This window comes from Cryptotermes secundus, unplaced genomic scaffold, assembly GCF_002891405.2.
Source record: "Cryptotermes secundus unplaced genomic scaffold, Csec_1.0 scaffold80, whole genome shotgun sequence".
NCBI classification, from domain to species: domain Eukaryota; kingdom Metazoa; phylum Arthropoda; class Insecta; order Blattodea; family Kalotermitidae; genus Cryptotermes; species Cryptotermes secundus.
Window position 1 is genome coordinate 262,215 of NW_019732856.1, and position 27,023 is coordinate 289,237.

General features: G+C 37.6%; 2 protein-coding genes across 7 annotated transcripts in view; one reads left to right on the top strand and one right to left on the bottom strand.

Moving 5' to 3' along the window:
- Positions 1-10,161, bottom strand: part of LOC111867736 (dynamin-like 120 kDa protein, mitochondrial) — a 41,476-nt gene extending 31,315 nt beyond the window's left edge. For 2 of the 6 annotated variants that reach the window (XM_023857841.2, XM_023857839.2), the window contains exons 1-5: positions 10,034-10,161; positions 7,211-7,520; positions 4,219-4,354; positions 1,937-2,059; positions 353-394 (exon numbers count right to left, since the gene is read on the bottom strand). In XM_023857841.2, the coding sequence (XP_023713609.1) occupies positions 353-394; positions 1,937-2,059; positions 4,219-4,354; positions 7,211-7,520; positions 10,034-10,155 (733 nt within the window). In that variant the 5' untranslated portion in view covers positions 10,156-10,161. The other 4 variants (XM_023857845.2, XM_023857840.2, XM_023857842.1 and 1 more) reach the window with 3 other exon arrangements.
- An 888-nt stretch (positions 10,162-11,049) lies between these two features.
- Positions 11,050-25,622, top strand: LOC111867748. Its single transcript, XM_033752798.1, has 6 exons — positions 11,050-11,122; positions 14,802-14,948; positions 18,460-18,669; positions 19,648-19,848; positions 20,428-20,682; positions 24,996-25,622. The coding sequence occupies exons 2-6, from the start codon at positions 14,805-14,807 to the stop codon at positions 25,155-25,157; spliced, it is 972 nt and encodes a 323-aa protein (XP_033608689.1). The 5' UTR covers positions 11,050-11,122; positions 14,802-14,804; the 3' UTR covers positions 25,158-25,622.
- Positions 25,623-27,023: the final 1,401 nt, after the last annotated feature.

The following is a 27,023-nucleotide window of genomic DNA, read 5'->3' on the forward strand; positions in this document are numbered from 1 at the left end:
AGTGTCCATGTTTCAGCCCCATACAGAGCTATGCTCCAAATGTAGCATTTCACTAGTTTCTTCCTCAAATTTAAGTCCAATTTGCTGGTAAAAAGATTCTTCTTCTTGCTAAATGCAGCTTTTGCCATGGCAATCCTGGATAAATGCATAAATGTGTAGAAAACAAAAACATGAGATCAGACATACTGCTAATATGAACAGTTCATGAAATATCCCTTGACCACCCATCTGTCTCATGGTTAATGTTTTCACACTTCTCAAGCTTTCGGCATTCAAAACACAAAGTACAGATGATAAAGTTAGTAAGTAAATGCTTTTATTAGTAAACTTGTTTGAAATGTGAGCTACACACCTGGATAAAGGCTTTCAACTATCGCTGACAAGCTTTGGAGACCTGAAGCATGAAGAAGAAATTAAAAGACACAAAAGTAGCATCTGAATGCGACATTCATGCAAATGTTTGGTGACTGAAACTAGGAGTGCAGTTAATTTCACTCTAATAACAAATGTAAATATAATGCCAACACTGACTGCTATCACAGTCACACATTCTGCATCTGTATCCTCACTTTTCAATGGTTTCTAAAATCATTCAAAAAGAGCAGCAGCCGATTCTTCCAAAATGGTTCAAAATAATAATTCTTGCCCTGTATTACAATGATAGTTCTCAATTATAATTATTATTGCAATGCATGCATGAAATGCACAGTTCATCACTACCTATACACACTGTAACACACATTACAAAAAATTCTTTAAAACAATTTACTCTATGCCACACATGTACATCACACAAAATTTATCTCACAAAGTTCAATAGCTCTGAAACATATCCTGAATATACCACGATAAACATTAAAGGCTACCTGCACAATTAAAGAAAATTACCAAACATAATCTTCACATATGCATCTAATGTTCTCCCACATATAAAGAACAAAGTCTGTTCAAAATAGCCACATAAAATTTAATAACCACATGCACTAATTAAATACAGAAATATGTGGCCTTTCTTGAGCAGCTGATCAATAAGTTTCCCATTGCTGTAGAATCTAAAGGTCAGTTATTGGATTGTATTCTACACGTTCAACCCGGTTCACATTTTTACAATGAATTTCTTCAATACTGATTCCAAAATTGAGTTCCCATCTATATCTAGGTTTCCCAAATAACATGTCCTGAGCTTGCTTTCAACTTAATGCACTGTAGGCACTGTTTCAGAATGGTTTACATTGGTTAGACTGAATGTTTCATTGAGGCTAATATCAAAGAACAATATCAGCAAATCCACCTTGTCATCCAAGTCAGCCATAGCAGAACACAGCATAAATATGGGTTACATCTTGCTACATAATGCAAGTGTCCTGGTCCAGCGACCAAATGCACGGACCAGACCACCACACAAGTGACACAGACTGAGCTCCATCATAATAACATGAATAGGGAAAACATTACTCCATGCATGTCATGGAATCCTCTACTTCACACCCTGAAGGAATGCAAGAAGGCTCTTTCAAAGCACAAGTCTAACTTGGATTTTCTCTGCATGTAAATGATTTTAATAATTGCACTTTCCAAGACTCATTGCTCCCTCAGTTAGCCCATCCTTCCTCCTGTTCTGGAATGGTTATCCTTTTCATGGCATATAGGATCTGAGATCCTGTCTTTTCATCCTTGGCTCTGACTTGCCATCCCTGTCCTCAGAGATCTCTTTCCTTCACCTTTCCGGTGCCAATGACTTTTCCCAAAATGACTCACTTCCACCCTGAAGATTGAGATATCATATTCCTCCAAAATGTAGGTACCCGCCTATTATACTAGACGAAGTCATAACCCAGAAGACGAGACCCACACTTGTGCACTATATAATACAGTATCACCAGAGATTATAGATTACAAGCAATTAACATATAGGCTGAAGCATAACCTTACTTACTGTGGGAAAACGTGGAATCAAGCTCTGACTTCTCAGCTGCTTCAATGGCAGCATCTAATCGCTCGTCGAACCAGTCTCGGAAATTCCTGTACTTTACTTCTCCATATGTTTTCAATCTAGGATCTGCAACACAGTTTCTACACTAATAGCAAGCTGAAGAGAAAGTTCTTATTCTACAGATATTAGCATCACCACATTGATGGCCAGTCATGATTGCAGTCGAGCATGTACCACAATTATACTACCAGGAAAATTACAGTGAAAATTCCCTGCAAAATGAGTTGCTACTTCATTTTTCCATAGCAATCCCAATTTCTATCTGTTAAATATTCCACTATTACTGGAACTAAAATACATTGTACAAACTTTTCATATTCACAGAATGGCAGAAGAAATGCTGAGACTGAAAATGAACACTTAAATACAAGTCATATTTCTTACTGCTGTACCAAAATGCTCAATGATATTGATCAGCATTTTCATTCTACAGAGATGATCTATTAATATGAAACCAATAATGTAATATTCAAGAGAATTTTATATGAATGGGGAAGCAAAAACACAGTGACTTTTTTAACAGCTCAACTGATATTGCTTAAATTTCACTTGTGTCATAGTAAATAAATTCCCACATCTGATATATCTATCAGCGTTCACCTATTTAACCCCACGTAAAGTGGCAGTCATGTTTGGGAGAAAATGTGTGAAAGCATTACTCTGGGCATGAAATTTTCCAACATTAGATCTCATCAAAATCTGCCTCACAAATGCATATGACCTCCCCATAACATGTTCTACACTGCAATATGTGTATATTAAATTGAACTAGTACAGAGAATGGCACTGTTCTGGGAGACATACCAGGGAAGTAAACCCTCCTTCAATCTTTTGCCTGGCTCCAAGTTCAGTTAATTATTTTTGGTTTTGAAACCACTAGCCAAACTGTGGACAATCAGAANTGGATAAAGTCCAAAAACCCAGCATCTCTGTGTGTTATACACCATCGTCAGAATCCTAAAGATCCTAATATCTTTAAAGTAAGCTGAGAATAATCATATTTAAATAAAATTCGGAATTTCATGATCAAAACTGCCGCTGCCTCAACCATGAAAATGTATCAAAGAGCAAGAAATGGTAAGGAGTGTAGCACATATTTCTAGCACCATCTGTCTTGTCCTTTTATTTGTCTTATTCTGTTTTAATATCATGTATTATGAGTGTCTGGAAAGTCACTTCAAGGCTTCAAGAGTCTACTGCCATACATATTAAAAAAACAAAATAATGAGAAAATTAATGTGTTCCCATATTGGAAACAATTGTGTTGTGAAGCCTACACATGGCAAAGTCGTCAGACCTTCTTCCTTTGATGAGATGAAGTTTGCTGGAAATGATTATCTCAGTATTCTGGAAAACTCTGCCTTTCCACAATTGGAGAAAGAAAATGTTTAAAATTTTCAGTAAGATGATGTACTGCCTTATTAAAGCAGAGATGCAATCAATGAGAGGATTCCTGGATGGGAATGTGAGGTAGTACAATCCAATGTATCGCATGTGGATATTTTGTGATGGAAACTTTTTGAGTTATTTCAATTTCATTGGTTTGCTCTTATCCATATTTGTAATGGTTAAGAATACACGGTGTCCTGGAAAATTTAAAACTTTAAATTTTGGAAATTTTAAATTTTAAGCTGTAATTCTAAAATCAAATTGATGAGGGTGTGTTGGCAAGATTTCAAAACAAAACTGACAGGCTGATGTTTTAGATTTTGGACTGTGTACAGTGTGACACTTATGTAGTGAAAAATACACCTGATGATGGCCAATTACAGCCGAAACATGTAGTGTAGAGGAAGAAAAGACAAAGATCGACAACCAAATAAATTGTTGCATTCACGACGGCATTTGTATTATTACATATAGAAGTGTATAGTGAACAGGATGCTTAAATATAGTATAATCTGTATTAAGATCTGAACACACTTCACTAGCTTACTTTTTTCAGCTTGTGGAACCAGAGTTTGCCAGAATAATTGCAGTTGTAATGATCTGCAAATATTTGATAATTCAAGGGATTTACTAATATCTAACAGAAGGAAGAACAGTATCAACCATCCCACTACAAGACAGAGAAATGCGTTTGCATATTTCACAGATCACCAACATCCAAACCAAATCTTATGACATTTATCTGATGATTAATCACCTAACATACTAAGAAGCTGTCCTTCATGAACCGTGATTGAATAAATATGTAAGCAAAGAGTAATGGATATTGACTGTACCTATGTTAATGCTGTCCTTAACTTTGTCCTTCATTCCAACAAGCACTCCTCTGAAGGAGTCCCACTGCTCTGAGTCTGGGAGATATTCATTCAGCCATTTCATATCCGGAAGGGATTCCTTCCAGTGTTCATATGTCTGAAAAGTTACACCAACAGGAAATTTACTAATGGAGTGTGGGGAACAGGAGAAGAATTACAGTGAGGATACATACCAGTATGTTAAAACAGCAATCTTTGTACACATTACCAGGGGAGCAGAACACACAAAGGGGCACAAAGAAGTTGCAATACGAAGATGGGAAAAGAAAACATTCTCAGAATACCAAAATTGAGAATGATTACGACGCACATCAACAACTACTACTGACAGAAGTGAGCACAGTGCAATTGGTTCCAACAAAATGTGTTGCCTGAAGATGGCCCTGTCAGGCTGAAACATGTAGCCAGACACAGAATATATTTTAACGACATTTTAAAAATATTTTAACTGACACTTTAGTGAGCTAAAAGAAATGTAAGTTTGGTGTCATCTGAAATAAAAAGTTTTGCATTACAGACAGAAAGCAAGTTATACTTAAATACAAAAGGATGCTGAAATATAATATTATGAACAGCAATAAGAAATGTATAAATTAACCCCAATGTAACCATTCTTAATAGAATAAGACAATACTGGAAGTATGCAGATGACATGATACTTGAATGCCCAGTGACAATGACTGAAGAAGTTCAGCATAGATGAACACTTAAGTATTAAAGGCTGAATGAGAGGCGAAACAGGATATGATTTTTTTTTTGGTGAGCTATTCTGCAATTCTCTCATATTGCAGTATGGTAGGATGACAAGATGATTCAGGAAGGATTTGAAAGGAAGCAACATTGCATAACTGAGGTACTACACCAGCACTCGCCTGGAGGAAGCAATGAAAACAAAGAAAAATTTTAGTCAGAATACCTGGTGTCCCAGTTGAGATTCAAACCAGGCATCTCCTAAACATAAGATCAGTGTTACTGCCACACCAATCTGTACAGTGTGATTTTAATATTGGCACACATATTGTTGACGAGGTTAGAATGTGAAAATAATCATGTACTTTGATAATAAGTAATAGTAAACAAGTGAAGAAATCAAAATGAAAATTGATGCTAGCACTTGTTACTGTGATTTATAACATAAGTTTAAGTCTAGAACTGAGAGCAGAATATGAAATATTAAAATACACAAAATAATATTAATACCAGCTGTGATGTATTCATGGTGAAACATAATTACAACCAAAGAGGATAAGTTATGTCAAATATCTGACAGAGGAAAGTTTCAAGGTGCATGAACGAGTAACCAAGCAAACAGTAAGGAACCAACCAAGAGGTGAGGAAATTATATACAACCCCTGATCTGGTAGCAGATATGAAAATAAATCTTTCTGTACACACACTTCCATGTGTCCAACTGAACCATGTTCAATGATTGGCTGGGTCAGAAGTTGCCTTTTTCAGTCCAGTATCCTCCCTTCCTTCATGCCCCCTCTGGCATCCATGTCGTCACTCATTTACTGTTATCCCATAATTCCATGCACCATGTGATTTCCCCTTTCTCCAGCTGTTTAGAAAGAAAACCCTCCATCTAAGCATGCAGATTTGAAAGTTTGTCTTTCACTTGCCAGTGGTCAGTGAGATAGATGGTAAAATTTTTTTAAGTGGCATGTTCTAAATTCTGTTTGGATCCTTGTTCTGGCCACCGAGGGCAAGTGACCACCATGTTGCAACAAGGGTTCTGCTAGGCTTTTATTTTATTATGTGGTTGGGCTTGTACAATCCCATTTTGTGTGACTGAGTTTGAAAACTTAGAGAGCAGTCTTTGCTTTCTAGCAGTTGGGCGAAGTAGGTCACTAAATTCTGTTTTGGCTGGGATTTCCAAATTGTGTTTGTCCCCTTCACTCTGGCCGTTGAGGACAAGTGGTCTCCTCGTTTCAAAGGTATGTAAGATATTTAATTTTGGGATGTAGATGAGAGTTCTGTTTGATTTTATATTATTTTTGGGGGCTTGCTGCTGCCCCATTTAGTGTTGTTGTATGACTAGATAATGGAGTAACATCGCAATTTGGGCCGTCTCAAAATGTTAAGTGAATCTGGTCATTTTCTAGGTATGGGGCAAAGAAACAGTTCCAGGTGCCTACCTTATGTGCATTTTTCTTTTGCTGGGTTGTAATCTGGACTGACCAAGGTGGTTGAGGGTATAGATTCATGTGCATATTTGGAGTACAGATTTAGTGGTTTAAGTCTTATTCATTTTTTATTGTTATTAACTGTTATTAAATACTCATTTTGGAAATCAAGACTTTTCTTACTAAAGCTAAGCTTGGACACCCAAGTCCATCTGGGAAGCACTCAGACACGACTGAACCAGAGACAAACACAGCAATAGTCCCCCTTACTGTAAGGATAAAAAAGGGATGAGCTGTTAACTACACAACTTATACAAGTGTCATTAAAATCCACATGGCCCATCACGTTAACACCCCATCCCCAAAAAAATCTTTTTCCTCCTCTAGCCACCCAATATGCAAATTATACAAATTCACTTCTCATCTATTCAAAGAAATTAACCTTTTCACTGTGGACTAACATGTGCATTTTCAAATGTTCCCTCACTTAAATGAAGCATTTAGCACTGCAAATGTAGCCGAGGAGGATCAGTCAATTTTATGTGTTAAAGTTGTGTAAAAGTTGGATATGCATTATGTCAAGACACTACTTGTTACAAATTCCTGTACACACATGAAAGTGTTATTCTGAGCAACTTTGAAACAATACACAAATGAATAAGTGTGTCATACTGTGGTCTTCTCAGCTCACACAGTATTCTTCAACATTTTGGAGGAACATACTGTCTTCACAGTCTTCTGCTAAGGAAACCACAACATGAATCTTCAGTGCCATGAAAATTTCAGATCTCAAACAAAGGCTGCCACATATTGTAAACATATATTACCTTTTGCAATGTCATTCCTCCACCCAGGGCACCACCTAAGATTAAGTACCGAATTTTAAGGGCCCCTCTTAAAATCCGTGCAACAACCATTGCATAACCACGAGATGGAATAGTGTGCTGGAATGCAGGATTCCTACAGAACAAGACTGACTCAGGCTTCAGAATACTGTGTAACACCGAATGGCTTATTTCACGGCGGGAAAATAAGGTGCTTCGTTTCAATGGAATTAGAAGCCCATATCTTTCTGCCTTGTAAGGTTTGGGCAATGGTAATTGCTGGCAGCCCCTCATCACAAGCAGCAATCCACGTCTGAAAGCAAAACCTCAATTTATAATCATTCTTCATTCAATCCAAAAGATAAAATTCTGATATAATTCCAGGCTTCAACAATGCACATGAAATATACTACGTTGGAGAGGTCATACAAACCTGATCAATTGCTATGATATGTATCTACAGTTTGAAATAGTCATTATGAACATATCACCTTCTTTTAAGATTTAAAAAGTGAACAGGTAATGCTTCTAAACCTGACCTCTGGGTAGCATGTGAGAAGTATGGCAAGAAACAGTGGGGCAGCAGTTCCAGCTGCATTGTGAAAGGAAGTGAGGGTGATACTTTAGACCAACCTATACATATCCTGCAATCCTAATATTATTTAGTGTACCTGACCAGATCCACTGTATGTTCTTCTGAGTATAGACAGATAAGAAAACTCACATAGCACTCATCTTCACTGACTGTCAACTCGAGGCATATTCTTGTGATGTCACTTTATTACTTAACGATGTTAACTACATTTCAACATAACTATAACACAAATGTTGAACAAGTCGTTTCATAGTCGGTCCTTTCGTGTTAACAACTCTCACTAGAATGTTAAAGAGAGTCAGAGTTACTTTACGACTGGTGGTTTACCAAAAAGGTCAAAGTCACATTGCGACTGATGGTCAGTCAGTCAGTAAGTCTTGGTGCTGAGCCCCACCTGGGGCTCATTACCAGATATTTATTACTGTCTGACAGTTACAGTCTTGTTTTTGTGGGGCACCCTCTCTGATGAGAGGACGGGTCTGTCTTTTGTATATGCTGCTGGTCCTTGCCAGCGCAGTCTTTCTCAGGTCCGAGTCCCTTAGGCCTTGTAACCATAGTTCACTGTCTCAAATTTGAGACTACCCTTTTCGTCGCCTCCTACAACTCGCAGGGTCACGGTGGAGGTATTCGACCCCGCCTTCACACGGGCTGTGGTTTACCACATTCATATGCAGTGTTCTGTACACAAGACGGACCTATAGAAAACATGTCACTGTCTGTATCGTTGCTGGCTTTGCCTAGCACCAGCTGTTTATTCAGCCACTGTTAGGCAGCAAATGGTTTCCAGCTTGCAATTGGCTAGCACTTGATCCACTGTGCGTGCTTCGCATAGTCACATATTGTTGCAGACCTTACATAGCAACTACTGTTTACTCACTGTTGTCAAGCAATGGTACCTGAGCTGTCACTGTAATGTTTGCTTTAATGTGGACAGTTCCCACAGAACCTTCATTCAACAAGATGTTTCCAGCAACAAACCTTCTCCGAGTACTTCGGTTTCCCCTGCCAATCCTCATTCCATCAAATTCTCCATAAGCATAATCACCAGTACAGGTACAATAGGACATATGGAAGCCAACGTGCCGAGGGGACCTAATATGGATTCCACCTCACACTATACAAACTCTGACTATTGTAATCTACTTTAATCTATTGTAAACAATTGTAAGTACTGTAACTTTACTGTCTTATTGTTATCTGCCAATGTACAGTAACTGACTTGTCCTGTATCATGTAACAATGATCTAAAGAGACAATATAAATAAATAAATAAATAAATGAAGGTTATCCAGTTTTCAGGGTAACATCGTTACTGCCCAGCAAATGACATGCAACAACTAGCAGAGCAAATGGGAAAGATGTCTCAATTCCTCACACATGTCCTGTTTATGACATCATAGTATTGAGAAAAGGTGAAAACTCCTTTACCTTCTGCACATGAAGAGTGCTACTACAACTTATAATTATGCAAGAACTTATATGCTGATTGTAAATACCTGCAGCTACATACTGGCTCTATTAACAGTTACCAGATCTACCACAAGCCAATCCAACCTGTCTAACTCTTCTACCCTGCTACTGAAATTCGATTTCATATTAGTTCGACCACAGAATGATCTAATTCACATAAGACAACTGGCAAGTGTATTATAGAACATACCAAAACTATTAACCTATATTAAATTCGTCTAAAGACGAAATGTAAAACAAATCATATATATTGTGGCCTGTAATATGTCGTCCATCGCTGAGCAACGAATATATACAATTACAACCTGTAACCAAATAGTACGAAATATTAATCTAAATTCGCATTAACTAAGCATGAGAGAGTGCGAGATATACACTTACAGAATATTTGATGGGTAATAAAAAGAAAGTTTCAATTTTATACACACCCAAATTGTCCACGAACAAATTGTTCCATTCTTTCTTATTTTTGGTGAAAACCGACACAATTTGTAAAGCCTTAAATAAATTCACAAGAGCTTGACCAGCCGAAATTCATATCGTCCATTCCTCGCAACAATTGACATCCATTTTTTACTCGCTCCCATTCTATTTTATTCATATTATCATAATGAAACAATTCGTCCCTTGCACATTACTAATTGTTCTAATAAGCCAACACATACGTGTACATTCTACAGCAACTTTTCAAATCGAGGAAATACGTATAGAGATTGATATTTTATAGTGAGAATCTATGGCTCACAGACCACTGACGGTACCTTGTCACGATGCGTCTTGATCGTCTTGATAAACCAGGACGATCACGAACCCTTAACAACAATTTTGACTTTCTATGTAATGTGTTAAAAAATTTACAGTGGGATTTAAACATGATATGCATTCATATTTAGTGATTCGTGACGGAAATACGATGTGAATCACTATATATCGTTGTACGTGCAAAACCAAGGGCAACATGCTGCTTGCAAGCAATCGAAATTTTACGAGTCTCCGCATAATGTGGAGCTTCATGACGTTCATGACTTGTTCTCTTCGTCAATTCTAATTTGAATGATCAAGTATAGGAGGAATATTTTTTTATTGCTAGTGGGGTGGGACTAAGTCCCTTGTACTACGGCTACTTTTGGCCTATTGTACAAGCCCCAGATGATAGGTGAGGGTGATTGTGAACATTGTGAAGCAATTGGTGGAATGAAGATTTGCAGGGGAAACCGACGTATTCGGAGAATACCTGCCCCATGGCCACTTTGTCCACCACAAATCCCACTTGACCAGATCCAGGATCGATCCCGGACCGCCGCGGTGGGAAGCCAGCGACTAACCGCTTGAGCTATGGCGCGGCCTAAAGGAGGAATAGTTAGACAGGGAATTTATTTATTTCGTCTCTATAGATCACTGTTACATGATATAGGACAAGTAGCATAAAGACACCTGAAGATGGCACATTAGTGCTGAAACATGTAGTGTGGAAGTGAAGAATAAGGTGAAAAAGTGTATACACTGTAAGACGGTCAGCATAAACCATGGACATGAATCAGTGTAACAGGACATTAAAATATAACATAGGACAAGTAAGACAATGCAGCGCGAATTGGAAAAAAAAAGAGGTAGGAAAGCAAGAAGGAAATATATCGCTAGGTAGACCAAGACGTAGGTGGGTAGATAATATCCAAATCGATCTTCGAGAAATTGAATGGGGTGCTTTTCTTCAACGACGTCGATGACATGTTGCAAGGTGATGATGTAGTTGGTAGGTTGGTAGCACGGCTCGGCACGGATCGCGAGATGGCAGATCGTTTCCTACGGTAAACGTCTTCAGAGTTACATTTCCGAATGTCTTACTTCTGGTAACTAATCCTTGCAACATATCGTCTGTGGTCCATAGGCTAGTCTTTCGAATGTAATTGAACGAATTACAAATTTGAATTTGAATAAGTATAATTTAGAACTTGTAGTAAGTAATCAGTCATACTAAGGGTCGGGTAATTCGGATTATTTGTGCTGTGGCCTGTGATTTCGTTGATTTTGCTGGTGAGTTTCGGTTGCTGGCGTAATCATGAAGAAAGCGACGGTTTGGTTTTACTTCATTTTGATTAAATGTTGCCGTTATACCATCAATATAATGTTAATTCCGTGTTAATAGCTTAGAGCAACAGGCTGTTGTTACTGACTATCCAAATTTTGAGATCATCGAATTATCATAAATATGGTAAAGTTTCTGTGCGTAATTAAGTACTTCACGAAGACTTGCGAGGGAGTGGAGGCATAGCTCTACTTATTCTTAACATTCGCATGAACTCTGGCCTCTGCCAGGAACTGAACCTCAGTATCCCTGTCGCTCAGCCCATATCCTGGTTACTATGTTGACTGAGCTGGTTCAGCTTACATCAGATCACAAGATTTTTTTTAATCTTACTCACTAATAAATATTGCATATCTTAAGAACGTAGCATTATGAAATATTAAGGCTAGCGTCCCACCACACAGAGATTGTTGCTGTTTCATTAGAGTAATTAGAATAATTGAATCAAACATCTATATTATGAATAGGTCTTTTGTATTAATTTATGATTGTGATAACGATAAACATAAATTTGATCATATTTGAATATTTTATGTACAGATTTTGTACTGTATTTTGACTGTATTGCATTTTGATGGGTCTGTTGTTTGTATGTATGTGTTTATGTATTTTGACATGTTCTATATCCTATGCCATGCATGACCTGAAAGGATCTATGGAATTTAAAATAAAGTGAAAGTGAAAGTAGTCTGAAGGATGTTGATATATAGATACATATACATACATATCCTTTATTTTCCATAAATATCCATACAGGTAACAGACCCAGAATGTGGAAATAGTCATATAAAATACATACAGAACTCAAATCTTACAGAAAGTCACATAAGTTACATAATGAAGATCACCTACATGAATTAATTAATTAACATATACAATAATATGAGGTAAAAAGATAATATATTAATTAACAGACATAATTTGAAAGTAACTACTAATATAACTTTTCACATCTCCTATACTAACTATATTAAAATAACTGCGTTAAAACATTCAAATTTATGTACATTTGTAATTAAAATATTCATTTAATGCATAAAAAGAGTTAGCATGTAAAAATCTTTTTAGGGAACGTTCAAAGGATTTCTGGTTATTGGATAATTGTTTGAGCTCTTTAGGCAGATGATTGTAGATTTTTATACCTGAATAATATGCACCTTCTGAACTTTAGTAAGTGAAGTACTCGGTGGAAATAGGTTAACATTCTGTCTGGTACCAATATTATGTTGAACCTTGGGGTACACCAAATTTTACTTCTGCCCAACTAGACAAGCTATTTATGATATAACTTCCTCTTTTTCAGAAGAAATTCGTATCCCTTGAGTCATCCACTCGTTGCATTTAAGTTTGGAAGTAATAATTTTTTTTTAGTAAAACATGAGTAAAACATTCTTAAGTAAGTATTAAGAAACATTAAAAGTATTGTTTACATTGCCATTTGTAAAAACATCACCCCATAGTTCATAGCTTAGCATTTCTTGAAATTTAGTTATATTATAATTACTATAATTTCTCATGTACTGAAGATTACCTACTTGTTCAGATGATATTATGTTATCAATTATTATCATCTAAGCATCATGATCGGATAGTCCATTAATTATTGGTTTAATTGTATAATTTCTAGTCTTTTTTATATATATGTTGTCAATAGCTGATATTGATACCTTAACAGTTCGTGTTGGAAAATGAACCGTACCTATTAGATTGTATGTATTTAAGAGTGCATCAAGTTGTTGCCTTCTGTCACAGTTTTCTAAATAATTTATATTTACATCACCACATAAGATATTCAACTTTATTATTATGTAGCTTATTGAAGATGGTATCCAGTTTTTGCATAAGATCGTTGAAGTTTCCAATAGGTGACCTATAAATAACTAATATGATCACCGTGATACTAGTCAGGCTTAATTTGATTGCACAGGCTTCGATGTCCTTTTCCACACAGTAGTTAGACACAGATACAAAATTAAATTTAATTGCGCTTTAAATATATATGCATGCACCCACATTTTTGTATGTTGATCTACAATACTTGGCCCCTAATACATAATTATCTACACATATTTTATTTATTTCATATTCTTTTTAATGGTGTTCAGTCAAACATATTATATGAGGCGGATGAAATAATAATGAATTTAACAGTTGTTCAGTTTTATCAAATAATCCTCTTATATTCTGATGACATACCTTCAGAAAATGAGATGTAGATTGATTAGTTTTCCCTTGATTTAAGTTGGTAGTATTAGAGTTAGCAACCTGTCCATTATGATTTTTGCCACAATTTTTATTTCCACTTTTAGGGAACTTGTGAGCTAGAGCCGGATACTTATTTATATTTGGTTCATACCTTAACCCTCCCATAAAAAATCTGAGCTCCTATTCGCGGGTTTTCTCCTGTTACGTTTATCAGGGGTATTGTCTAATTCAGTGACAATCAAACCTTCTATGTTCCTGGGTTGACCATTACTCTTCCCACCTGTCTTCAAGGGTCCATTTGTTGGTAGAATATGAGTCCCTTCCTCTTCTAGCTCTTGTTCATCCTTCCCTTTCATTATAATTGGGTCAGACTTTTTTCCCTCCACATATCCAAAATTTCTTTTACTGTTCTTTTTACTATGTGCTCCTTACCTCTTGAATTCATATGTAACCCATGTTTAGTAAACGAGTCCCTTTCGGATTCTATCTCCATAACACGTGAAGTTCTGAAAACCTTCATAATTCTTTTTTAACTCTCTGTTAAACCTTTTCACCTCATCATTTACACATGATTTTTGCCCCAAGTCATGTCTATGTGGTAGGTTCATAACTAAAACTATTTGTGTGAGTATTCTCGTTTACAAAGTAAACATGAGTAAATAAACATTGTATGAGGCTGTAGGATTTGAGGTTCCCACAGTGGTGCTTATGGAGAGCCCTATCTTCTGGAATTTAATAACTGAAGCAAGAAACCAGATATCTTGCTTGGCATATTCTTAAACCCTGAAGATGTAGGTGAGATGTTCTAAACATGGTTGACTTTCAGCAGACTACATGTCATTGTATTCCAGAGGAGAGGATTCTTCATTACACGAGGCAGTTCAGTTTTAAAATTCATTATCAATATAATAATGGATAATTGGCCACAGTCTGGACTACTGTGGTTAAGTGCCATATTTGGGTTGAGAGTTTTTCATTGAGACTTCCTGTATTTTGCTAAAGGCTGCAGTTTTTGCCCAATTGCTTGAAGAACCCCAGTGCAATGTGGAGCAGATGCCAAACATTCACTCCATGTGGTGTTTAAATGTAATAATGCACCTCGATGTGCTTAGACATATGTGGATTTTCACTGCAAGAATAAAATGATGTCTGTATTAGTCTTAGGACTTTACTAAAGAGGATGCATGACAATTATGATTTTCATAACTCACATGGAGTTGTGCTGTTTTGCATTTCAGATAATGGGAAACTCAGCTGCTCATCTAAAAGAAGTGTTTCAGAGAACTGAACCTCCATTGGAACCAGAAAGCCCTGCATGTGCTCAAATCCAGAACTTGGTAGACCCAAGGTCGCCAACTAACCTGTTTACCAGGACTCCCATAGAAGTATGATATTCTTATGTTCAATTGGAAATGATGAAAAGGAATGTAGGCTGTTGATTTTTAAATTGTATACTATTTTCATAAAGCCATCTAGGGCATGGAAACTTTATGATTGTTGCAATTATGTCAAAATTGTCTCAGTTGTATGAATGTATGCACTTTAATGCCGTTGTTTTGTAATTTGCATTTATATGTTAAATAGTTGGTCAGTTACATTAACGTACAGATTTTTTGTCCCTTATCCTTGCTAGAGTGATTTCTTTTGGTAGTTTTGATTTGTGTCATGACATAAATAGGCCTGGAACCGTGACAGCTCAGTTAATATAATGACTAGGAGTATGTGCTGAAAGACCTAGGAATTGGAGTTAATTCCCAGCAGAGCAGAGGTTCTCTTTCCAACAGTGATCAGACTGGCTCTAGAGTCCATCCAGACTCCTATTCTATGAGAACCAGGAGCTCTTTCCCTGGGAATCGAGTAGCTAGGGCATGAATCTGAACATCACCTCCATGTGTGAAGCTGTATCTCCTCTTTTCTATACAGTTTGATGTCATGAAGCTTAATTAAGCCCATTGTGCACTTTTCATGTACAGTGGGCCTTAGTTTACAATGATTTAATATCCACCAATTTTAAAACTTTCTAGTAATGTTGTCTCCTCCAAAAATTCTGGAAAATTCTATACTGCAGTCCTGCTACCACAAAAGATCCCTGTGCCATGCTACTAGGCATGTATTTATGACAATGCTGCATTTGGTTATACATTCTTTATGCTCCCTATACAGTACAGTGTACATTATAATGGTTTATTGTGTACATTAATATTGTACCTTATAATTTGTTTATAAATTCGTGTTTAAAATAAAAAAAAACATGCAAGTCATAAGATTGGAAGGGCAACTACTAGTGAAAATGTGGCTAAAAGACCACACAAATCTACATCAGAAAAAAGATAGAAGTTGGAAGCTAATGGAAGAATGGATGGTAGACAATCACGTCGTACTGTTTGTAGGGATTTAAATATGGCCCACTCCACTGTAACAACAACAATGAAAAATTATAATAAAATTAAAAAGACCATGAAACTGCAAGAAGGAAAACTGTTACAATTCTCAGGCACTTACATGATTCTGTGTGATATAAATCCATATAATATTTATGTTTAAAATATACGTATAAATGTTTTGTATTATTTTATGAAAGACAGTCTCAATTTTCATATACCTGGAATGTATCCCATTGAAATACATCATAATTATAATTTTCATTTACACTGATTCAATATACACACAAAGTTCAGAAATCTAACACTGGCATAAAACAAGGGTCTACTTTACTTGAATTTAGGGATTAAAATTTTGAGCTTCATTGCAAGACAGTCTTTTTTTCCCCCTATACGTGTTCCTATGTTATAAGCATCAGACCTGTGGGATGATTAAAAAAATTATTTCAAAGATATTGCACATACTTTCTAGTGTAAGTGTTCAGGCTGCTAGAGGGGATACACTTACTTTCATGAAAATATGCAGTTTTATTTTGGAGATTATCTCCATGAGTTACTGAAAAGTAAAAGTAAAGTAAAGGTATCCCTGTAACAGGCCGTGGAGGCCCATAGGGTTGTTAGATGTTGAGGGTTCCCACATTTTCTAGACAATAGGCTCATAGATGGCGGCAAAGGTTGTCAGCCCTACACGCTGGTTGTCCTTTACCCCCAAAAACATTCCTGGTACTCATTTCTATTAGAGGCTGGGTCGACCCCAGGGCCATAGTGCGGCTGGAAGGATTAGGTCAATTGAAAAAATCCAGTGACCTCATTGGGATTTGAACCCGCAACCTGCCGGCTTGTAGCATAGTGCCTCAACCAACTACGCTACCATGTGCCCCTATAAGTTACTGAAATGTAATCAAAATTATTAGAGCCATTTTTGAAAAAAGTCACAATTTTTTTTGAGGGGGGGCATTTAAAACCCCTTTATTTTTAGAACTATAACATTCAAATTCATCTGGTACTGACATATGATGGATAAGCTCTTAAATGCCAAATATGAATAATATACAGTGAAACCTCACAATTCAGAATTCGCAATGATTCAGACAGCTGCTTTTTTTTTTTTTTCTTTCTTTTCTTTTCCCCCCACATTATGACGCTTATGACCAGAATGCAGGCAAAATCATGACATTGAGATAGCTAACACAAACACATATTTTGTTTGTGGATAGTATCCATCATCCTGTTTGTTTTTCAAACAACGTTTCAGAGACTGGATTCTGTCTCCATCTTCAGGTAAAACCTACTAAGTTCGGCCCAATCGGCATAGCTACTCCCTATCTCTGGACACCTGTGCCAGCACCAAGATGGGATATACAAGCCAAACACAGCACAAACCATCTGTGAGGGCTAAGAAAACATTAAATTATTAAAAACTCTACATTTATGAGGCCTTGCACCAGAGAACTATCACAATAGATATCTAACAGATCCTTTGAAAATGTGACACAGTTCAGATATTTGTGAATGACAATAATAAATCAAAACTTGATTCTTGAAGAAATTAAGAGGAGATTGAATTTGGGTAATGCTTGCTACCATTCAGTGCAGAACCTTTTGTCTTCTCGTCTGCTGTCTAAAAACATGAGTATTAGAATATATGAAACTGATTTTGCCTGTGATTCTGTATAAGTGTGAAACTTGGTCTCTGGCATTAAGGGAAGAACATAGACTGAGGGTGTTTGAGAAGAGAGATGAAGTTATGGGAGGTTGGAGAAAACTGCATAATGAGCTTCATAACTTATACCCTTTACCTAGTATGATTAGAATGATGAAATGGTTAGGGAATGTAACATGAATGGAGGAAAAAGAGGAATGCACATAGGATATTGGTGGGCAAGCCAGAAGGAAAGAGACCGCTAAGGAGACCAAGATGTAGGTGGATAGATAGTATAGAGGGATAGGAGGGGGTGGTATGGACGGTTACAAGTCTGTTGCCTAGATACAACTAGTGAAGACTGAGAAGACTTGGTGTGTCTTAGTAAGTTGTAGTGTGGAAATCAGCATTAGTGTTATAATTACGTGTAGTTTCTAGTTCAGTGTATAAGTGCAATAAATCCATCCACTTCAAACCCTGTCTATAGTCACTCAGAATACATGACAGTATTTTTTTGTATATAATGTTTTTTTTTTTGCGTTGCTTGTTTTGTTAACTCACCGAAGGTTACCTTCTGAATAGCCCTCGTAGTACACATATACAAAAGTGAAATATTTTAATTATATGAAGTGTTCTGTTTTAGGGATCTTAATCCTGTATAAACATTTGAAATGGCAAGAAAGTTTAATTTGGATGAAAGGTGAAAGTTTATGGATAGAGGTGAATCAGTCTTCCACAGAAGAGACTGTATGAAGCACTTTGTGCATAACAAAAGTGTTTACATATCAGCCCCCATTCGTACTCTGCTTCATGTACACAATTAGTTGAATATCACTAGACTCATAACTGTCTTTGATTTTTTTTTTTTTGTAGGTGGAGGGTTTTCCTAGTAAGGCGAGGAGCAGATTGAATGCAGCACACTTAATAAAGTCTCCTGATCCAACAGCAAGGGGCAGTTACCTTAATTCTAATGATGCTGAGTCACCTGAAGATGGAAAGGTTATGAGGAAAATGTGCAGGATACGTTTATTGTCAAATGACCCAAGATCACCTTCTGCTGGCATTGTTCGTACACCAATAGAAGTGAGAATTTATCTTAATTTATCTTTTCAAGCAAATGTCACCAGTTTATGCTTATTGCAAACAGTTTAAAATCACCAGACACTTATTCAATTTTTACTTCTGTCATATTTTAGTGCCACACTGACACTTATCAAAATCACTTCTACAACTCGACAATCATCATTGGAGATGCTGAAGGGAATTTGATATATTTCAGTAGAAATAGACACAGTATAATAGGTTTAGGAAACTTATTGGCATATACATTGGATTTTAATGTTGGAGATCTAATGTCAATTAGTAATTTATGTTTAATTTAAATGTACATTTAAAACATGAGGACAGTGAATTAAAATCAGAAGAGTGTGCCAGAACAAGGGTTGAAAAATGAAGAGCATAAAATGGCAGGAAAATTTAATGATGTAATAATGAAATGAATGGAGAAAAATGTATTGATAATCACTAATTGTATTGATAATTTGCCCACTATAAACAGAGATAAGATTATTTCATGGTTCAGTAGAAGACCCAGCTAGTCCACATAAATGTTTTATATAGAGTACAGAGTTTGTTGTGTGATGATAAATAATAGCATGAAGGGAGGTGAAACTGAGGCATATGTAATTTAAAATGTAAGCAAAAAAAAAAAGAGGTACTGAAATGAAAGAAAAATAGGATTGAAAATTTAAAAATTAAAAAGTAAAAGAACTTATATTTAAACATTCAGAACAGGTCGTTCTTGTGGCAGGAACAAAAAGTTGGATTGCAGGATTGCAGCAGGAGAAGGATACTGGTGCAGGAATGGAGCGTGGTGGAATTGTGTCATGTGGTCTGCATGTAGGAAGCTGGTCAGCTCCTGAAAAGACCAGGCTCATCTGTGAACACGCTATAAATTTCTCTGTGGATGGTGTATCTATGAAAAGTAGTTGTTAATTTCTCAAAAAAAAAAAAAAAGTCCAGTTCAGTTTAGTGCAATCATTTTACTATCTAATTCAACAGGTGGAATCAACCCCTGTTGTTCTTTATCATAAGCATAACCAAGAGGAATTCTCGTCAACTGACAGCCTTGTCACAGCTACATCACTGGAGGATCCGGCGTTTCCTCCAGATAATTCTCCAATTACGTCAGGCAGCAAACCCAAGCTTAGCTTCCTTGAACCAAGGTCACCACATACAGAATTTGCTCATATCCCAATTCAGGTAGGTATTTTTTTTTCAAGAAATTTGTAATTTATTATACGTCAAATAAATTTATGAAACTGTGCTAATATATTTTTGGTCAATCAGTGGTGTCATTGTTGAGTTAAAAAAAGCAACGTTTCAAATTTCCTCCATTTCCATTATGAGGGTCAGTGTTGACATGCTGACATGGCTGATCGCCCAAGAGTTTAGCATGTTTATTCACCACAAAGGATTTGAATCTTACATGATGAAACTGTTGCTAGAAAGCAAGAGTAGCATTATATAAGAGAAAAGAAGTGCTCCTGCATACATTCAGCTTTTTTTTTTTTGTTGAGAAAAATAATTTGCTGAAAGCACATGTCATTTTTTTAAATACACTTATTCGCATGAATTAGCCTTAGTTATCCATATCTAAAATAAATATTTTTATTTCGTAGTTTAGCATTTGAAACAGATGTCTCCTTAAATTCACACGGAGTATAAATGGAAGTATCAGAGGGTTCTAAAATTAATTTTGCCGAGTTATTGTGCTTTTTCCTTCATTATGAACGCACTTTTGTTTTTCTACAGACGATTTTATATGAAGCTTTCTTTCAGCAGGAGAGCCCATCAGACTCATTAAATCATCAGACAGCTGACACATTTGCAACATCACAATCAATAGGAGGCTCAGAATTTAATTGTAACATGGAAGAGTTTGGAAACATAACAGACAGCCAGTCAAAGAACATGAAGCCTACTGTTGGAAGAGAAACACCTGTGAATTGGAACAAAACAAATGGGGACTCTCTCATTAGAAAGCTGTTTGATACCCCTGATTCCAAGGAACTTTTGATACAGGCTTCGCTCAAGGTGAATCTTCCATATATAACAGCCTAAGGCTCATCCAGAACCATTACACCACTTAATACATCAATAAGTAGCAGAAGTACATCATAGGTAACTAATTTAATAGGAGTATACAAAAGTTTCGCTTTTACATGTTTCAGCCATTAGTGACCATCATCAGAAGGTATGGCTAACATTATAAAGGAACAACTTTACATATGTTATTTGAACATACATTGTTACTATAGTATCATAAAGATATATATATATATATATATTGTCACGTGTTGGGTAGGTCACATGACAAATAACTTCACACCATTCTGGATCTAGCGAATTTATTGCACATTTGCTCTTACATTTACACAATTTGCAGTTCCACAACTACTGCCATTGGCAGTATCACAATTACTTCTGCTTCCATGCACTCCGGCGAATGCTAGACTGCAACTGACTGGTTACTCCTTCTCACTGATGAATACTCCTGTTATGTAGCTTCTGCACTGACGACACAGAAAACGGTTACGTGATAGCTTTCACTGTTGCATGATGTCGTGTTTACCGATTGCCTAACAACAGTCGCTGCACAGGCTACCCTGCTGCGTGACGCATGTTTACAAAGGTGTTGCTGGGCAACGCTGCGTAGCAAGCAGCACGCTTCGGCTCGGCATGGACAGACACCGCTTTCCGACTCTTTATCAAGGGTCTGTCTTTGTGGTAACTTGTTCCACCTCCCATTGCCCAGCAATGGTTAGACATGTCACAATATAAGAGAAGTGTTCTGTATATAATGCCTTCTATTTTTTTAATGAAAACTACTATGCTGCAAGTTGGAAGGTCGCGGGTTCTAGTCCCTGTGAGGTCATTGGATTTTTTCAATTGACCTAATCCTTCCGGCCGCACTATGGCCCTGGGGTTCACCCAGCCTCTAACAGAAATGAGTACCAGGAATTAAATAAATAATTTTCCTGGGGAGTAAAGCGCAGCTGGCGCATAAGGCTGACAACCTTACTGCCATCTTTGAGCCAATTGTGTAGATACCGTGGGATCCTCAACATCTCAACCCTATGGGCCTTCACGGCCTGTTACAGGGATAGCTTTACTTTTTACTTTTACAACAGATACAGAAAGCATAATAACGCAGTTAAATAGAGCAAGATTTCAGCTACTTGCAGTTATTTTTCCACATAATCACCACCATTCATTATGCACTTTTGCCAGAGATGAAGAAGAGCCTGTATGCTGTGCCTGTAAAAGTCTGCACCAGCAGAGGCTAGCCACTTTCTTACAGCTGCAATGACAGCATCATTGTCTGGAAAATGTTGCCCACGTAGTCCGTCTTTCATAGGCCCAAAGAGATGGAAGTCTGAAGGCGCTAAATCAGGGCTATAAGGTGGATGTGGTAGGACAGTCCAGCCAAACTTTGCAATGTGCGTGGTATGGGGTCTAGCATTATCGTGTTGCAAGCAAAAGACTGTCTGCTTCTCTGGCCTGACTAAGGAAATGTGGGCTTTTAGCTTAGTCAGCATCCTCTTGTAGCGTTCAGAATTGACAGTCTCACCAGGCTCCAGGAAACCCAACAGAATCACACCCCGCCTATCCCAAAACACCATGCACATCACTTTCCTTGCCGATAGCTGTCTTGAACTTCTTTTTTCTTCGGGAATCCGCACGTCGCCACTCCATGGACTGTCTTTTGGATTCCGGCTCATAGTGGTGACACCACGTCTCATCTCCGATGATGATGCTGTCCAGAAACTTGTCACCTTCAGCCTCAAACTGGTGCAAGAGGTCCTGACAAACTTCAATTTGATGAGTTTTGTGGTCCTGTGTACGCATCCGCGGGACCCACCTGGAACAAACTTTGCGATAATCCAGCTTCCCCAACGTCGCTTCCAATGCATTACAGCCGATATTAAGCCATGCACACAGTTCCCTGGTCATTATCTGCTGATATGTATGGATGAAGTGCTGTTCATTGTGAGGAGTGGCAGCTGAGCAGGGATGCCCAGGGCATGGCTTGTTGTGCACTTCACTTTCGCCACTGTTGAAACACTACCCACTGCCTCACTGTGCTGACATCCACTGTATCATCTCCATATACCTTTAGAAAGCGTTGATGGATGTCAATGGGTGCAATTTGTTCGACAGTGAAATTCAATAATACATCTCTGTTTTGTACGCACTTCTGTGTCAGACACCATTTTGGTAGACTGCTCTGCTGTCACTATCTGTCGCATGACAACCAAACTAACAGTACATCAGCGGGAAGGTTCAACCTTTACAACATCACCAACAGCCAGCTCAGATGTTACATATTAACACAAAAAAATAGGAGGCATTATATACGGAACACCCTTCATATATAATATAGAGCTAAGAAAACCCTACATTATATTTACAGATGGATCTGCAGCCCACAATGAAACAGTCAATAGAATATTCTACGTAACCAACAATAGAAACAAAGGAGTCCTTTTTGATACTGTAGTAGCAACCTATGCCGGTCACAGTAGCCAAGCGGTCTAAGGCATGTACTGTCTTCGCTCACTCGGAAGCCGGGATCGTGGGTTCGAATCCCACTTGGCATGGATGTGTAGTTTGTGTGTGTGCGTTTTTATGTGTTAGTGTACAGGTAGAGGCCTTGCAATGAGCTGATCACCCGCCCAAGGAGTCCTACCGAATGTGTAAGATCTAGAAAAACCGAAGTGAACAGAGAAGTTCATGGAGGAAGGCCCAGGCCCACTGGGGCTGTAGCGCCGGGGGGGGGGGAGTAGCAACCTATACTCCAACAGCTGCAAATGTAAAGGAGTTCCTTCATAGTGTTGGCTATATCTTCTGATGATGGTCAATAATGGCCAAAATGTGTAAGGCAATTGTTTTACTTACTCCTATTAACTAGTTATGCTTTATGGACTTCTACTACTTATTTACATATTAAGCATAAGACATGTTTTTGTACATAAATATAGAAAAACTTTAGAACAGTACTCCAGAAAGTATTAGGCATCACAATGAAAATTGTATCATGCTGACCTGATCCCCAGGATTTGCTGACCCATCTAACTTTCCTGACCTGACAAAAACAGTTTCAACGTCTTTAATTTTAAGATCTAAAGGTTTGCGACGATGGATTATTGCTACAAGTACTATGTTTTTGGACATTATCCATCACCTCGTCTATTTTTATAAAACCATCCGGAGATAGGGGCTAGCTCTATCTATTGGACCCAACTGAGTAGATTTTACCTGAGGACAGGGACAGAATCCAGTCTCCAAAATGTTGTGTTCTAAAATAGAAACAGTACAGTTTTTTTAAAAATAGACAAGATGATGGATAATGTCCAAAAACATAGTACTTTTATCTATAATCTTATTTATCTATATTGTAACATTCTAGTGTAAGGAATATCAACCAGAGAGTAGAGTTTTCATGGTTAATTTGATGATGTTCATTTATATTTACATTTAAATCTCAGTTGGAGACTGGCTGTTTTTCAAAAGGTATTTTGTGCTTCTGCTCAGTCTTTCCACACAAATATCAGAATAGTACTGTGACATGAGGGCTGAAAGCCCAAATAGTTTAATAGTTTAATGAGAAAAGTTGTCCGCTGCTGGGGAATGGCTCTGAAAACACGTTTCCGCAGCAACCAAGTCACATGACCACAGCAATAGTTATGCATGCAAAAATATGGGAACTGTTAGAGGCGTTGTGCTCTCTGCTGGATCCATGCAGCGGTTATATCCAGAGAGCCTGCAGGCACTCTTGAGTCAGTCCAAGCCTGAGGTTGTTGTGAGATAGTCACCAGCCAATAAGGATGTAAGCATCGAGGTGGATGAATCTAAATGGTTGGGAGCCATTACCAGGTAGTGCATAGTGAATACTTAATGCACACTGTAGTGAACTGTTAAGAGTGTATGCATTCACAGTAGTGCTATAATCAACTCTAGTTAGGGTTTATGAGTGTCCAATAAATCCAATTACCAATCCAAACCCTGTGTCTAGCCACTAAATACATGACAGTACTTTATATTAGGCCACAACTGCTTTCTTCCATATCCTTCCAATTCATTATTCACAGACAAATCTGTGCTCTGTAATCTAAGCAATTACAAATGTTGTTAAACAAGCAACAGAATCTTAGTGACAATGATGCTACCTCAAATGCATTTTGAAAGAAGCTGCTTTTATGTGACATACCCCATAAATCCTTAGAGGAAAATGTATACAAATAACCAGAAAGATTTTTCTCTTTAAATTGAATGTGCAGGTTATAGGATAGCCTTAAACAGAATTACATGAGATGCAAAATATCTGTTTGTTTCAATGTTTGCAGGCTCGTACTCCATTGCAAACTGTGTCTGCGAATGAAATCTCACAGCAACAGATATTACGAGTTAAGCAGTCTCATGGAATACACCAGGAGATAGGACGTCTATCTGGGATTGAGAACACACCGCCAGACACACTAAAAAAAAGTCTCATTCACAAAAAATAAGCAGTTACCAAAATAAAACATATCTTAGGAATAGCATCAGGACAGGAGTGTTATATTTTGAGAAAATACCTTCAATTTTTATATACCTTTTTTATCCTTTTCATAAAATAGAATATGTTTTCCTAACCTGCATATAGTGATTCATGTAACATTTATATAATTATGTGGTAGTTAAAATTTTCAAGAGTAATTTTATATAAAGAATGAATAAATGAAAGTAATAGGCAGTTACATGATTTTCATTGTCATTGTACCCTTTCAACTTTCCTAAGAGGTGAGGTGGGAACAGAAAAGACTGATGCACTTTAGGCAGTAGCTCACATCTTAATTTTACTGAAAGGCATGTAATTTGGCAGGGAATGATGTGACATTCCTAAAGCAGCCAAAAAGGTAATTTGAAAAGCGTCTACCTTACTAAATGAGCAGTTATGTGCATCTTGTCTTCATAAAAAGAATTCCATGATATTCATAACAAAGCAGAGTTATGTATATATGTTTTAGGGCTACACCATAGCTCAAGCAGTTAATCGCATGCTTCCCACCGCGGTGGCCTGGGTTCGATCCCGGGTCTGGTCAAGTGGGATTTGTGGTGGACAAAGTAGCGCTGGGGCAGGTTTTCTCCGAGTACTTCGCTTTCCCCTGCCAATCTTCATTCCACCAATTGCTCCACAATCACCCTCACCTATTGTCTGGGGCTGGTACAATAGGCCAGAAGTGGTCGCAGTACAAGTGACTTAGTCCCACCACACTAGCAATAAAATAATATATATATATATATACAGTAGAACTTGGTTATAACGTCATCAAAGGGACCTAAAAATAGTGTCGTTATAAACGAATGTCGTCGTAACCGAAATGGGCATTTCCACAGTAGCCTTATGTTAGTCATGTCAAAATCTACCAAAACCGAGTTAAAATGTTGCATTTTTTAGTGAAATACGTAGTTAAGTACAGACTAACGTAACATTAACGTGGAATTGACCAAATGTGTAATATCAAAGACATATTACAGCGGTTTTCACTGACAATACACACAATATTTCACGAATCACTTTAACTTTCTCTTCAATGCTTAAAACTTTCCTTTTCATTGCCATGTTTTCGCTACTGCACTTCTCTGGGTTTAGGCAGGAACACTATAGGGTAAGTAGACAATGCGAGGTCCTGTTAGACGAGATTCTAGGAAAGGAATGCAGTTAACCTGCCGCGTCCTCTTGCACTATTCACGCAGTCCCACCCCACACCCTTGTTTTCGCATAAAACCCACGCTCCTCTTGCAGCCCGCGGTCGTATTCTTCCAGGACAGTCACATCAGCAAGTAGAGAAAGTGAGGGTGGGCAGACACATCGAACTTTCCCACGATANACCTGATTTTGAAGTAGCTATACTAGAAAAATTTTGTATCTTACTTATCTCCTGACAAGTATTGTGACGTGACACCTGAAAACTGGAATACAGAGCCAGAAGAGATTGTCTGTTGCAAAGCAATGGCTGGATAAACATATTTCTACAGCAGTGGATAAACAGCTAGGCCGTGCCATAGCTCAAGTGGTTAGTCGCTGGCTTCCCACCGCGGCGGCGCAGGTCTGGTCAAGTGGGATTTGTGGTGGACAAAGTGGTGCTGGGGCAGGTTTTCTCCAAGTACTTCAGTTTCCCCTGCCACTCTTCGTTCCACCAAATTCTCCATCATAATCACCTGGAGCAGGTACAACAGGCCAATCAGTGGCCGCTATGCCAAGTGGACCCAATTGGACTCCACCCCCCACTAAGCAAATAGAAGAACACCTGGAGAGTCTTTTTTGTGTTGTCTGACCTGAGGCTACATAATAAGAACCAATGGGGCTAGTGAGTTAGTTGAAAGTTAGT

Bases quoted from the DNA above. Each gene is read 5' to 3' on its own strand.
- LOC111867748 (XM_033752798.1), top strand. From the start codon at position 14,805: ATGGGAAACTCAGCTGCTCATCTAAAAGAAGTGTTTCAGAGAACTGAA. The intron at 18,670-19,647 runs GTGAGAATTTAT...CTAATTCAACAG, and splicing joins TTGTTCGTACACCAATAGAA to GTGGAATCAACCCCTGTTGT. The intron at 19,849-20,427 runs GTAGGTATTTTT...GCTTTCTTTCAG, and splicing joins TTGCTCATATCCCAATTCAG to CAGGAGAGCCCATCAGACTC.